This window comes from Phasianus colchicus, chromosome 10, assembly GCF_987193195.1.
Source record: "Phasianus colchicus chromosome 10, bPhaCol1.hap1.1, whole genome shotgun sequence".
NCBI lineage: Eukaryota > Metazoa > Chordata > Aves > Galliformes > Phasianidae > Phasianus > Phasianus colchicus.
This window is the reverse complement of record NC_143445.1, coordinates 18,246,204-18,259,061: the sequence shown is the minus strand read 5'-3', so window position 1 is coordinate 18,259,061 and position 12,858 is coordinate 18,246,204. Positions and strand designations below refer to the sequence as shown.

The window sequence follows — 12,858 nt, the reverse complement described above, 5'->3', positions numbered from 1 at the left end:
AGAGGAGGTGCTGCAGCCCTCTGCTCATTTGGTGGCCCTAAGAAGCCATTCCTCACCTGCTGTGCCAGCCGTGCAGCCAGTTTATTTACCAGGCACTGGTGAGAACACAGTGCTGAGACGGCCAGGTGCCCCGGCAGCTGTTCTGGGTGCCTATCAACATTTGGCACCGAGCGTTTCAGATTGAAACGTACAGAGCTAAATTATAAACAGTCTAATTCAGCTTCAGCTGATTTCTGAGAGCGGAAAGATCTGACTTGGAAAGGCACAACGACTCCCACACTCGCTCCCTTTGGATCCTCAGCTCGTTCCCAGTTTCTGTGCTGCATTTTTTCCTACAGATTAAACTCTGAGATAACGAGCTGCAACCGCTGCTCTCAGCGACGGTGGAACGAAACAGAACCGTGTTCCTGAGCTGGCTGCAGGAAGGGAACGAAGCTCCTGCCGGGCTTGGAGAATAATAAAAAGAGGGTGATTCCAAGGAAGCAATGCATCCTACAGGGCGCTTGAAGCGCGCAGAGCACAATGCAGAGCAGCCACCTGCAGCCGGCCTCAGTGCGGCGGCTCTGCGCCTCGCCGTGCGGCACAGCCTCTGCTGGGCAATGGCGGTGCTAAGCAGGGGGGAACCTTCTGGAAGGGGGCGGGGCCGGAGCCACCTTCGAGGGGCGGGGCCTCGAGGGGTGGGGCCAGGAACCTTCTGGAAGGGGGCGGGGCCACGAGGGTGAGGGCGGGAACCACCTGTGAGGGCGCGGGGCCACGGGCAGCGAGGTTGGGCTGTGCGCGTGTGCTGAGATGGCGCTGCTCCGCGTGGGCTGGGAGCTGCCTCTGGGGTGGGGGCTGAGCCCGGCACGGGTCGGTCAGGGCTTCTCTGGACCTCATCCTGCAGCGTGGACACGGACGCAGGTAGGAGCTGTGTGACAGAACGCTGTTTTTATCTCTGCTAAACGCGGCTGGCTGCCGCCTCGTGCTGTGCTTTACAGCTCTGGGTGCGGTGTGTGGGTGTGTGTAAATGCGGCTGTGGTGCAGGTATGGCCGTGTGTACCTGGATCCCTCACCACGGCCAGCAGCACGCGTCTGTCTGTTAAAACACTTACTTGACACGGAGCTGCAGAGAAGGTTGGCTGTTGTGTGAAAACACCTGAGTTTCTTTTTGCGCAGACCTGGTTTGTGCTGGGAGCAGCTGCTCTGTGCTGGTTGTGTGGCAGGGCATGGGGGTCGTCTCAGCTGGACAAACAGTGGCTTCCCTGAGAGGGTGTGCTTCAAGGTTATTGATTTAGTGATCAAACTGCAGCTCCTGGGCGCTCCCTACCTTCCTGTGGTTGGGAGCAGCAGGAGGAGGTTATGTGGGGATGAGGTCACCTCCTGGAAAGCAGCTGGGGTGGGAGCGTTGGGCAGCCAGAAGCAGGCTGGTTCATGGATCCCGGCCTCAAAAGTTGTCCTCAGTGGAGTAGGAAGTGTTGTAAACAGGTGGAGTCATTGTGGCGAGCCTGCAGCGTTCTGTGGCTGCGTCTGGTTGAGGATGCATTGCAGAAGTTGTTCACTCAGGGGAGCTGCAGCTGGCATCCTCCCTGTCGCAGCTCTTCCCCAGAGTGCTTTGAGTCGTGCTTTCTGCCATCGGTTTTCTCTGGGTTACTATGGCTCGTCATGCTGATTAATGACTTTGCTGCACTTCATCACCTCCTAGCTGGGCTGCAGGCACGCAGCGCACGTGGGCAAGCGGCCCAGTCCTTCAGAAACTGCAGCTAGCGTGGGATGTCTCAACACCAGCAGGGCATCTGTCTTCTGCTCCTACATTGGTTTCTCTTAAAATACAAACTCATGTTGCCAGTGTCAGTTCTGATGTTCAACTGATGTTCTGATGCTCTAACCAGAGCAGCGTTGGGATATCTAAAATATGCTGATTGCAAAGTATAATTGGCAAGCTGGCTTGTGAAGTGCAGCTACCCCAAAGGTACGCTGTGCAGGACGGCCTTTCCTCTGTCCTGCATCTACTCTGGGCTGCATTCCGACTTCTGAGGTCCTACACAGACCAAACTGTATAGGTTTTTTGCATATGCTGTACTTATTTCTTTGACCTCGTCTTCTGTATCCAACATGAATGTGTAGCAATGCTTGTATGTAATAAAACAAAAGTGGGTGCTGTACTGTGTATCTGCTGTGATAGTGACAAGGACAAATACTGAGTTGCTCAGTACTGTACCGGTGTATCATCATTGAGACACAAGACTTGGAGTAGATGTGGGGAATTCAGGAGGAAATGGATCCAAATCTTTCTGATAATCTTAAAGCTGTATCAGTAAATCCCCTTGTAAGGAAGTAAGGCTTCAAGAAGTGAAATGGTTTACGTAACCATTGTGTGTTCTCACAAAGGATTCTTTCTGTTTTCTGTTGTTCCATCAGTTCAGTGTGTGATGCTACGTGAGTGTCTGCGTGGTTGGTGCAGGATGCCCTGAATGGTGGTTTGTCACCAGGTCAGTGTGAAGCAGCAGCTGGGAGTGAAAATTCACAGCTGTGAATATTGTCAGGAGAAGTTTTGTCCCAGATATGTGATTGATGGCTTCTGCTACGTTCAGCTGTCTTTGCATGGTACCTATAAAGGCTGTAAGAGCTCTACAGTGTGGGGAAGGCAGTGTGATTGTTCCATTGCTGAATACAGGAAACATTTCCCTTTTCTGAGGTAATTATGTTTGGTGTGGAGCACAGTAAGCATTTCTCATCACACAGCTGAGTGCCAGAGACAGTGGGCAATACAACGCCCAGCTGAATGTACGTGAGGGAGGGAACAGATCCCTGCAAGGGCACAAATCCAGCTTTCAAACCGTTACTGAGTCCCGGAGTTTGGGCTGAGCTCATCAGGACTTGTTTCTATTAAAGGATGGTTTTACAAATCTTTTTTCTGTGTTGAGTCACTGCTGTAGCTTCTCCCCATGGTGGGTTGTGGTGTCCTGGTGTGCGATGAGAGAGGAGCAGCCCGAGGTAACACAGGCTAAGAAAGACAGAGAGGCGTGGGGGATCTGAATAATTTGGGGGAAAATCTGCTTGGTATCAGAACTCAGGGTATATATGTATTTTATTATTACTGCCGCTTTGTTTTCTGAACTAAATGCTTTCTGTTCTGTGAAACACGGCTTCAGCTGTGGAAAGTTGTTATATTCCATGGAGTAACTTCAAATTCTGCCATGCTCACACTGCGACTGACAGAATGTGCTCAGCTGTGGTTCTTCTGGAGGAGAATTTACTCCAGCATCTACTGACAAAACAGTATTTTTAAAAACTTGATTTAGGTTAGTGGGATTATTTGAACCTCAGCAGATGACTTTTGAGATGCTTAGTTTTAATCTCCTCCCATGAATATGGCTACTGCAGATTTCCACTTAATTGGAATCTTAAATTTTCATAGAGCTCAATTTTGTCCTTTTGGAAGACACTTGGTTTCGTTTTAAGTGAGTGACCGTATTTCACGTCTCCAGGTGAGCTTAAGGTAATTGCCTTGCTCTTTGCCAACCACTTGTGCATCGGGGTTTGAGTGCTGCTTCACCTTTCCTTTAAAGTAGATAGCTTGTATCTAAATTTGTTAATTGTAAAGTCACTGTCAGCATCTGCCACTCATGAGTGTCAGTGGTGTTGATGAGGCCAGGAGCTGCCCAGGCAGCTTTCTTAGATGGTGCAGCCAAAGCAGTGAGCGTTACAGAGAGGGGAGGACTTCAGCAGCACAGTGCTTCCATCAGTGGTGCCACATTGATTGCCACGTTGATTGCTTCTCTATTTTTCAGCGCAAAATGTGGTGGTTTCCTGAACAAGGAAATCCTAGAAAGAAACAGTGCAGTTGCCTACAAGTTCTGCTCCTGATGTGAAATCTGTTAGAGTGCTTACACAGACCTGGAGAAGCAGCAAAATAGGATTGCCACATTGAGTGACATGTTTTCCAGGCTTTGTTGTTCTCGAGGCCTTTGGTGGATGCTTCCTGTGGCATACTTATAAATATTTCCTTGATATTAATGTTCTAAAAAGGAAAAGCCTCACTGGTGCTAATTAGTTTGCAAGCTGTGATAAAAGGCATATTGTGACTTTTCACTGCTTGTTTAATGTCAGATGTCTTGCATCTCAATTACTAGTTTTATGTTTCTCTTATGGAATACCTGATTTTCACTTTTGCATGAATGTGACAATCGTGTTACTGGTTAAAGTTTGGTTTTTAAAATGCATGTTATTTCTCTGTTGGATGCTGACACGTGGCCAAGTGTGCCTCAGCAGGTGTGCCCAGTGGCTTTTGGTAAGAGTGCTGTGGAAGACAAGGCTGCTGTGAGGCACAGGACAGGCCTAGTGCCAGGAGTGATGGGGTTCAGGGCCGTGCTGCAGAGTGTGACTGCTTTTGTGTTGTCTTGGTCCCAGCATGTATCTGTCTCCCAATGGGGATCTTTCAGCATTCGTGCTCCCCTGATCCAGCAGCTTTGGCTGGAAGCAGAGCCAACCTCTGTTCATTTTTTCACCTGCTTCAGAGGGGAGGAAGGAAATGAGCAGCCTCATTTGCGCCATGTTTGGTCATGTGCTTAGTGCGGCCCACAGGGCTGTGTGAAGGGGGGAGGCTGGTGGTCTGGGACATGTGTGACTTTGGTTTTGGGGCACGTGTAAATATGGCTTTTACTAACAAGAGTACTTTGGTTCCTACTATGTCTTGTTCCTTTTTCTTTAGACCTCCTCATAAAAATTCCGACACCAAATCCTGCAGTGTCTGTAGGTTGTTTCCCAGATCTCTGCTCACTTGCTGGCATGGTTTCATGTAACGAAAGCAGGATGTATGTGAGCATTGGAAGCCAACAATGGCTAGGGAACTTCGCCTGTCTTCTGCTTGTATGCCTTAGGGTTGGTTTGTATTTCACACACTTCTCTCCAAACTCCCAGCTCGGTATGCACGTGGGGCGATACACTTCTCTACTGCTGTACTTCCTGTAAAGAACACACGCTGCATTTGGTTTATAATTTCAGTTTATTATCAAAATGTTTTTATCAGATGACAAACTCAAAAAGCTAAAAGGAACATAGGTTTTCAAATATACCTATTGTAGCAGTCATCTGAGGTATCTGCCACTTATTTCTGGAAATCTGTTTGCTTTGGTATACAAAGCAGTTCCTTTGCAATCTGCATGACCTATCGTTGCAGATTTAAAGCCCATTATCTTCTCATTTAAAGCTCTGTTATTGTAAGCAGCTGTGCAGCTTTCCTGGTGTGAGGACTGACATCCATTAGAGCACATACAATTATGTGCAGGATAGAAACCCTCCTTGCTGAGATAGTCAGTCTGAAAGCTGTGCATGACAGTATGCTTATTGGTGTTCTCCACTGCACATCTGTTTTGGAGGCTCTATCTTACTATCTGATTCCACTCATTACTCTAATTGGCCGGTTCTATGCAGATGCTGATAAAATATATTACAATAGTTTAAGTCAAAAGTGTAACTGAGATTTAAATACAAAAACTGTGATTTATACATTGCTAGAAACTTTTAAAAAGACAAACGTTAGAGAAAGCAAGAAAAAGCATAGAAAATTGTGAGAGGGTCTTTGATCACAGTCTTATAGATTATGCGTTTAAAAATTAATAAATTACCTGCAATTTCAGTTTGGCTGGAAAGCAGTAAATAAACTGTTGTAAATGTGAGTTGAAATAATACACAAAGGAATAATTAGCAAGAGGTTATTGAACTACGCACATCTTTGGACTCCCTTTGTATAAATGGCTTCAAGTAGAAATGAAAACATTTGGTAAAACAGATTTATCCTAACAGCAGAGGGTACAAATTCTGACACAGGATGCAAACTGCTGCCTCGTTATCATATTATGATCAACAATACCATGTGTTACTTAATACTTCCTTCCTTTGCTCGATCAGAAGTATGCATTCATCAACCAGTGGGAGATGATGTGTTGTACTTCGACATTTAAAATCATGATGCAAAAAGCCATTGATGGGTGGGGGGCAGGGTTAGCTGTGAGTGCAGTGGTGCTGTGCATGGCACTGTGCATCCTGCAGGGCTGGCTGAGGAGCAGCAATAGCCACAAGAGCTGGGCGCTGCCTGGGTGTTATCCTGCACTGGAGAAATGGATTGTTTTGGTGTGATTGCTTCTTGTTTGCCTGCTTACTAAGGATTAAGGGGACTTCTGTAGCATTTTTCTCTCAATTTTCTTCCCTCTGCCTCTTGTCAAAATTAGTCCATGATTTCTGTTTTTCTGGAAAGCTTCTTGAGCTGCAGAGTGTGCAGCTCCATCACCAAACCCGGCATTTTTTAGCAGGATCCATGTAGTTTTTTGTGGTGCATGAAAAGGCTTCAGAAAACTCCGGAGAGTTTTGCAATGATCCTATGACCCTTTAAAACAAAACAAGAACATCGTGGCATTTTTAATTCCCTTTTTTCAGTAAAGGAAAAAAAAACACAACCCAAACAGAAAGATTCACATTTTTAACCTTTTTCCCCCATCACATTTTGCCCATCCTTAGTTTTCGCTGGCATTTTTTCACAGCTCTGCTTTGCTGACGAGTTTCCTGGCATCAGGAGAACGTGGCCCTGAGCTGGAGGAATGGCTCTCCCTTCTCAGGGAACGTTCATTTGCATTTGTACTCCAGTCAGATTGAAACGAAGAGGATACTGTTCCTCTGGGCGTTCTCCACAAATGTTTCAGTGAAGGAGTTTCTTGGAATAAAGACTCAAACAAACAAGAGCTCTCCAGTGAGTATGAGGAAATTCCAGCTATGGCAGTTCTTGTGTGTGTAATTGTGAACATGTGTGAGTGTAACTGCAAGGAGCCTCTTGTTGTTTCAGGAATGGAAAGAGTGCAGATGTACCTACATGGGGCAGCAGCTTCAGCTCTGAACGTCGGACATGGGTACGAACACACGTGGATGTGGGCCTGCAGCTGAACTCAAGCAAGGTGTTTGAATGACCCAAAAGCTAAATTTTTTCTATGCAAATAGCAATTTTTATGAAGCACTCTGTCCTACCTGCAGGAGACGCAGCCTGTTGTTAGTGTTTGAAAAACCAAAAGATAATCCAGCCAAACTCCATCAAGCTGAGTGCACTGGGAGCCTTCATGTGGTTTTAATAGTGTCACATCGCAGTCATCTTGTGGGTATGTCCTGCGTACTGAAATGCTTTCCTTTTCAGAGCTCTTCTGTGAGTCTCATACTGTAAACTACCTCACCTTCTGAAAACATCGGTATGGTTCCTCATTAATATTTGTGTGACTGGATATAAAGTTTATAGCTTTTCCTACTGATTGAAAAACTGCACAATACAGAATGTAACGTGCTCAAGATATGCACAGATAGGATTGTGTGAAGATGCTGAACTAGTGGATTTTGGGGAACTTGTGATTCATGCAAATTAGGTATAGAAGGAGCAAAGCGCAGCCTCGTTAGCAGTGAGACCAAATTCAGCTGAGCGTAGGACTTTGCACAAATGGCCTCTGTGAGAGATGTGCAGGAAGTACAGAAACCACCCACAGAGAAATGCCAGTCAAGCAGCAGCTGAAGGAACAGTCACTACTTTCACCAAATATTTGGGTATGTGGGACAAACAAGATAGCTCTGTGATGAAAAGCCATTGAAGGAGAGATACTGAAATGAATGCTCTGAATTGTATCAGGAGAGATGTCAGCTTTTGTGTGTGAGGCTTGGAGATGACAGTTTTTCAAAGCTATGAGATGCACTGTGGTGTCTGCATTACTACATCATCTCACCACACTGGACCAGATCTGTTAGGCCCAAAGCACTGTTATACTACTGATGACCAAGTTGCTCTGGCCTAAAATGAACAGGCAGCCCCTAAGACTTTAACTCTGAACAGCCATTGTTCTGCATGCCTCTGCTGAATTCAAGCCCACCTTTTCTTGGTAAGGCTAACCAGAAATACAGGACAGAAAATACAGTTTTGTGTGTTGCACCAACACACACAGGTTTGTTTCTGTTTGAAGATAACTAACCTTCTAGCTAAAACTCCCTTCTGTTACCCTTGCAAGAGGAGAGAGCAAGCACAGTGGTGTTGTGTATCAGCAGGCACAGTGGAGCCTGCCTGGGGCTGCAGGCATTGCAAGCAGTGCAGCTCACGTAGGAGTGAGGACGCCAATCCACCCTGCTGGAGGAGAACGTTTTTCTGGCTCTGGATAGGAAAGTTTTCCTCTCTCTGATCGTCTTTGGGCAAACAAAGGCTACTGACAAAAGGCCATCTCTCTCATGTTGGTGTTATTATTTAAAAGAAGGTGGATTATTCTCTACTCGTAGAAGAGGAAACCCTTAGTACTCCACAGGTTAATTGGAGATTCTATCTGTGCATTTACTGGCAGCAGATGTCCACCCATGAGTCTTTATAAGAATCCTATCAGGAGCTGTTGTGGGAGCAAGGGGACTTCTGGAAGAGCAGTGCATTCCAGGCAGTGGCTGGGGCTCCCCTGTAACTGATGTGCATTGGGTAGCACATGGTGGTGGCTGTGCCCTTTGACAGTGGCTGCTCAGAGCTTCTCAGCAGTGTGGGCAGAATTGAGGTTTATGGCCTTGGGAGGGAGGACAACTCCCCCACAGCCTTGTTCTGCCTGTGGAGCTGCCTAGGAACTGTTGTGCCTGGTTCTATCAGCAAAGCTGTGCTTGGGCTGAGGGGCAGTCTGCCTCCCTCAGCCATTTGCACTGTGCTATCTTTGTGCTCTGTAAATGCTTAAATACCTACTGTGATGAATGAAACCTAGCCTTCTATGTAGGACTTCTTAAATTCAGCAGCTGAAAGCTGTGTTATATTAAGGAATTACACTGAAGATTGCTGCACATGCTGACCTGAATTTTCCTGGGCTGTGAACGTCGGTTTTGATGGAGTTCACAGCATATTCTGGTCTGTATGTTCCACACCATACCTACACATAACAAAGAAAAGCATCTGTTAGCAATGAGATTGTCCAGGAAGAAACCTGCTGTCATTTCATGATGAAATACTATGAGATTAAATTTCATATTGGAATGTAATAAAACTACTATTATTTTTAAAGTGTATTATTCTCATACAAAGGCATTTGAGCACAAGAAGCTGCCCACCTGATTTATTCCTAGATGAATTCCTTTATATGCGTAAGATGAACTTTACCTGACAAGACTTTACTTTCACTACCTTGTAGAGAACACTGCTCAGCTTAGCAGCTCTGACAGCTCTTAGTAGAGCTAAGAAGTCAGCCTACTCTTCCTGACCTACTGTTAAACTGTAACAGAGTGATTTTCACAGCTTTCAATCAAGCATGTGAAATACCTGTGCAAAGTTCAGAAAAAACAGCTGCTGATGGTTCATGTCCAGGCCAGGGAGAAGTTTTTCTTTGCCATTCTTTTTCACGAAGTTCTCATAAGCCTGCAAAATGAATTGTGCCGAAATGTTACAACTTCCAATCTATACAGTCTACATGAAGTGATGACAAGGAGGAACATCGTGGATTCCTTGACACAATTTATCACAAACTACCTTGGCCATTTATCTTGCTACGTGATAAAAACAGGACCATTCCTTAGTACTGCAGTTACAAGTGACCTAACTGTATCAAAACAGGTTTTGCAATAAATGGAGCTTACAATAGAGTTGTACGCCTGGTTTACTGCCTCAGTGACATTGGATTAAACAGTGAGAGGAACAGGCTTAAAGAAAGCAATTTTCTGTGACAAAAAAAAGAGAAGGTTAATGGAGTAATTTCAGCTAGACAGGCTCATCCAGATCGCTAGGTCTTTGTGTAGCCATGCTTCTTTTTTATAGAGGAAGAAATTAAGGATGCAAATGAGTACAGTGTTCTAGCTATGAGAATTAGTACTACACTTCATCAAGCTTTATGATAATTTATGCATTAAATTCCACTGAATGGTTACGTATTTTCCTAGGCAATCCTTTCATGGGGTTAATTAATGAATAACAGAATATGCTCTGTAAAAGAAATGGCTGTGAGATTCTCTTCTATTGACTTAGAGGTTGGTGTAGTGAGGCATCAGCAAGCTCTGTGCTAAAGCAGCCTCCACGCAGTCAGTGCTCAGAGCTGTCTATATGAAGCTTTACCTGCAGCATCTCTGTCTCCTGCAGCTTCTGTGGGTCAGGCATTACTGTCAGTTACCCTCAGTTTGTACCTTGCATGGTAAAGGTGAATGTGGGAAGGCACGGTGCTGTGCTGCTTTCTAAAGCGCAGCCCCAAACAGCAGAGCTGATGCATCTCACCTGTGTCCCAGCATGGGACCCCCAGCATGTGGGTCTGTGGCTCAGTGCCTGGGCTGTGTACCCCAGCCTGCCTCTGCCACAGTGCTCCTCGGGACACTGCGAGATGTGATCCAAGGATTCGTTTCCTCCTGCACTTACTCATCTTTCTCTCCTAGCCTTGTGTTTTCTTGTCCCTAATGAGGGAAGAGATGTGTGGCAAAAAGTTTCAGCAGTTGCAAAACCGTTGCAACAGCACACGTGCTGTCTTGTTGTTGTTTTTTTTCCCTCTCAAATATTTATCATATATGTATATGTCATACAATGCAGAGTTCCAGTATCCAATTTTACTAGCATATAATTGCAGAGAGAAGTCAGTTTTGTCAGTTATTTAATGTTGCATTATAAAAAGTTGATTTCTACAAGTAAACCTCTTGGTTTGGTTTTTTAAGCAAATTGCAAAAGACTTTAAAACCTTTCCATAGTAAGAACAACTGCTTTCATGATTCTCATAAAGGCCATGTGTCAGAATGTGTTGTTTGTCTACCACCACTTAAAGAAAGATGTTGACAGATTAGAGGAATATTCTGACTAAAGGCAGTGCCAGGCTGCCAGAAGAGTAAAGTCAATCACTGAAGTGTTAGCTGAAGAAAGTGCAGTCAACAGGTCTACTAAAAGGCTCCAGAAATTTTGGTTGTTCACAAGCTGAGCAAGATTCAGCAGTGCCACGATAGCTCAAAAAAGGCAAATATCATACTGGGGTGTATAAACAGGAGCATCTTATATAAGCCACAAGAAAGAATCCTTATACTCCATTTGGCATTGGCCAGGTCTGAGCTGGAGCACACTGTACTGTTTCGAGCACTGCACTCAAAGAAAGACATAGAGCAACTGGAGGGAGTCCAGAAGAAAACAGCAAGAATGAGCAGAGGTCTAGCAAACATGACCTATGAGGAAAGATTGAAAGAATTGGGTTTGTTTAGTCTAAAGAAGAGAAGTCTGTGCTTTACATAACAGTCTTCAAATATGTAAAAGGTGACTGAAAAGGAAGGAATAGATTGTTCTTTGTTTCCGTCATTGATAGCAAAGTTGTGATAGCATTCAAACTACAGCAAGGATGTGATGGATCTTCTCTTACAGAGTGTTTGAGTGGTTGGCTGTGCCTGCAAGGATGGGGGTAGACTGGATGGCCTCTCAAGATTCCTTCTGGTGTATTTTTATTTATTTATTTATTTTACTGCTTCTGATATTGTCATAACTAAGGAAATCCAACTGGCTTTCTTTGGTAACACTTGCGAGTTTTTATTTTTTCTGTCTATATCCATTCCTTTCGGAAAGAGAATCCTCTGTTATGTTGAATCCTCTTGTGTTGTCTTTTTTCATGTGTAAATATTCAGGTAACTGAAGATCGGAGTGATCTACTATGACATACTGACTTCTCTTTTAGACTCAGAAGTCATTCTTTAATCTCTCGTTCATAATCATGTTTGCCCTCAAACATTTATATTTCTATTGTCGGGAGTGTTGCTGATGGCCTTGCTTGCAGGAGTGGTATGACAAGTTTGTGAAGTGTGACTTGGCCTGTGCATTCCAGCAGGCACTTTGTTGAGCAATGACAGCAGTCATGTTTTCCAGTGTTGGGTATTTTGCTACAGAATAAGGTGTTCAGGGAAGGAGGCAAAGCATTGTATTATGATGGCCTGCACTGTCAGATATGTAAGTAACATGGAAAAGACCTAGAGAAGCTGACTTGGTTCTCATCTCTCAACCTTCAGTCACAAAGAGAAGACCTTGTTTTACTCTGAGATGGCAAATCCGAAGAGTTAGATATCTATTTCAGGAAGAGAATGAAAGGAAAACCAGAAAGCAGACAAGCTCCCCACGGAAGGCTTAGGACAGGGCATCCAGGTATCACTGACATCTCTGGATACCTGCCCAGGGGATGCTAGTCATGTGTATGAGACAAAATTCTGAACAGTGTACATAGTGAATAGAGTTCATGTAGGCAGAGATTTAAAACAACAACAATAAAAGCTGCCTCTGTTTGTTGATAGAATTGAGAAGAAAATCATTCTGTTCTTCCTTCCTGGTACAGAAAAGCTGGTGAAGACAGGTAGCCAGAGCTCAGTATCATCAGTTTAGTTTGGTGATTGTTCAAATGTGGCCTGAGACAATTAATAGGATGAAAGAAATATGACTGTTGTCAATGGTTTTAAATTATGCTTTGATGACAGGATAGGTGTGGTCCTGTCCCTAGCACAAAAACAATGCTGCTGCTTCAAATGCTGTGAAATGAATTGTCTTAATAATTTCAGCTAGAATAAAAAAATGGATACTTCTTACCTTATATGCTTGTCTAACACCTCCGTTATCAGCAATGTTTTCTCCTAGTGTGTTAATTCCGCTCAGCTGTAAAAGAAAAAGAGAATACAGTCTCTGGAAGGAAGAGCTTATCCAGGATCCGGATGCCAAACGATGTGCCTAATTCACTTTTACATGAGGAGAATTGCCTTAAGATCTGAAGTTGTAGAAAAAGACTATGACAGAAAGGATCTCTGAAAAGTCTCCTTTTCCCTTATCTCAAAATCCATGCAGACACTCTTGCTTTCCCTAACCTTCTTTCTCCCCACACAGGTGGCTTTCTAGGACCTTGCATCTCT

General features: G+C 44.6%; 2 protein-coding genes across 10 annotated transcripts in view; one reads left to right on the top strand and one right to left on the bottom strand.

The window, feature by feature from the left end:
* The first annotated feature begins 711 nt into the window (after positions 1–711).
* Positions 712–12,858, top strand: part of GPR149 (G protein-coupled receptor 149) — a 130,068-nt gene continuing 117,921 nt past the window's right edge. For all 4 annotated transcript variants that reach the window (XM_090147584.1, XM_090147586.1, XM_090147585.1 and 1 more), the window contains exon 1: positions 712–900. The gene's annotated coding sequence lies outside the window, so the exon portion shown is untranslated. The remainder of the gene's footprint in view (positions 901–12,858) is intronic.
* Positions 918–12,858, bottom strand: part of MME (membrane metalloendopeptidase) — a 43,413-nt gene continuing 31,472 nt past the window's right edge. For 5 of the 6 annotated variants that reach the window (XM_090147579.1, XM_090147577.1, XM_090147578.1 and 2 more), the window contains exons 20-23: positions 12,542–12,607; positions 9,281–9,376; positions 8,818–8,894; positions 918–6,364 (exon numbers count right to left, since the gene is read on the bottom strand). In XM_090147579.1, coding sequence (XP_090003705.1) covers positions 6,265–6,364; positions 8,818–8,894; positions 9,281–9,376; positions 12,542–12,607 — 339 coding nt within the window. In that variant the 3' untranslated portion in view covers positions 918–6,264. The other variant, XM_090147581.1, reaches the window with a different exon arrangement.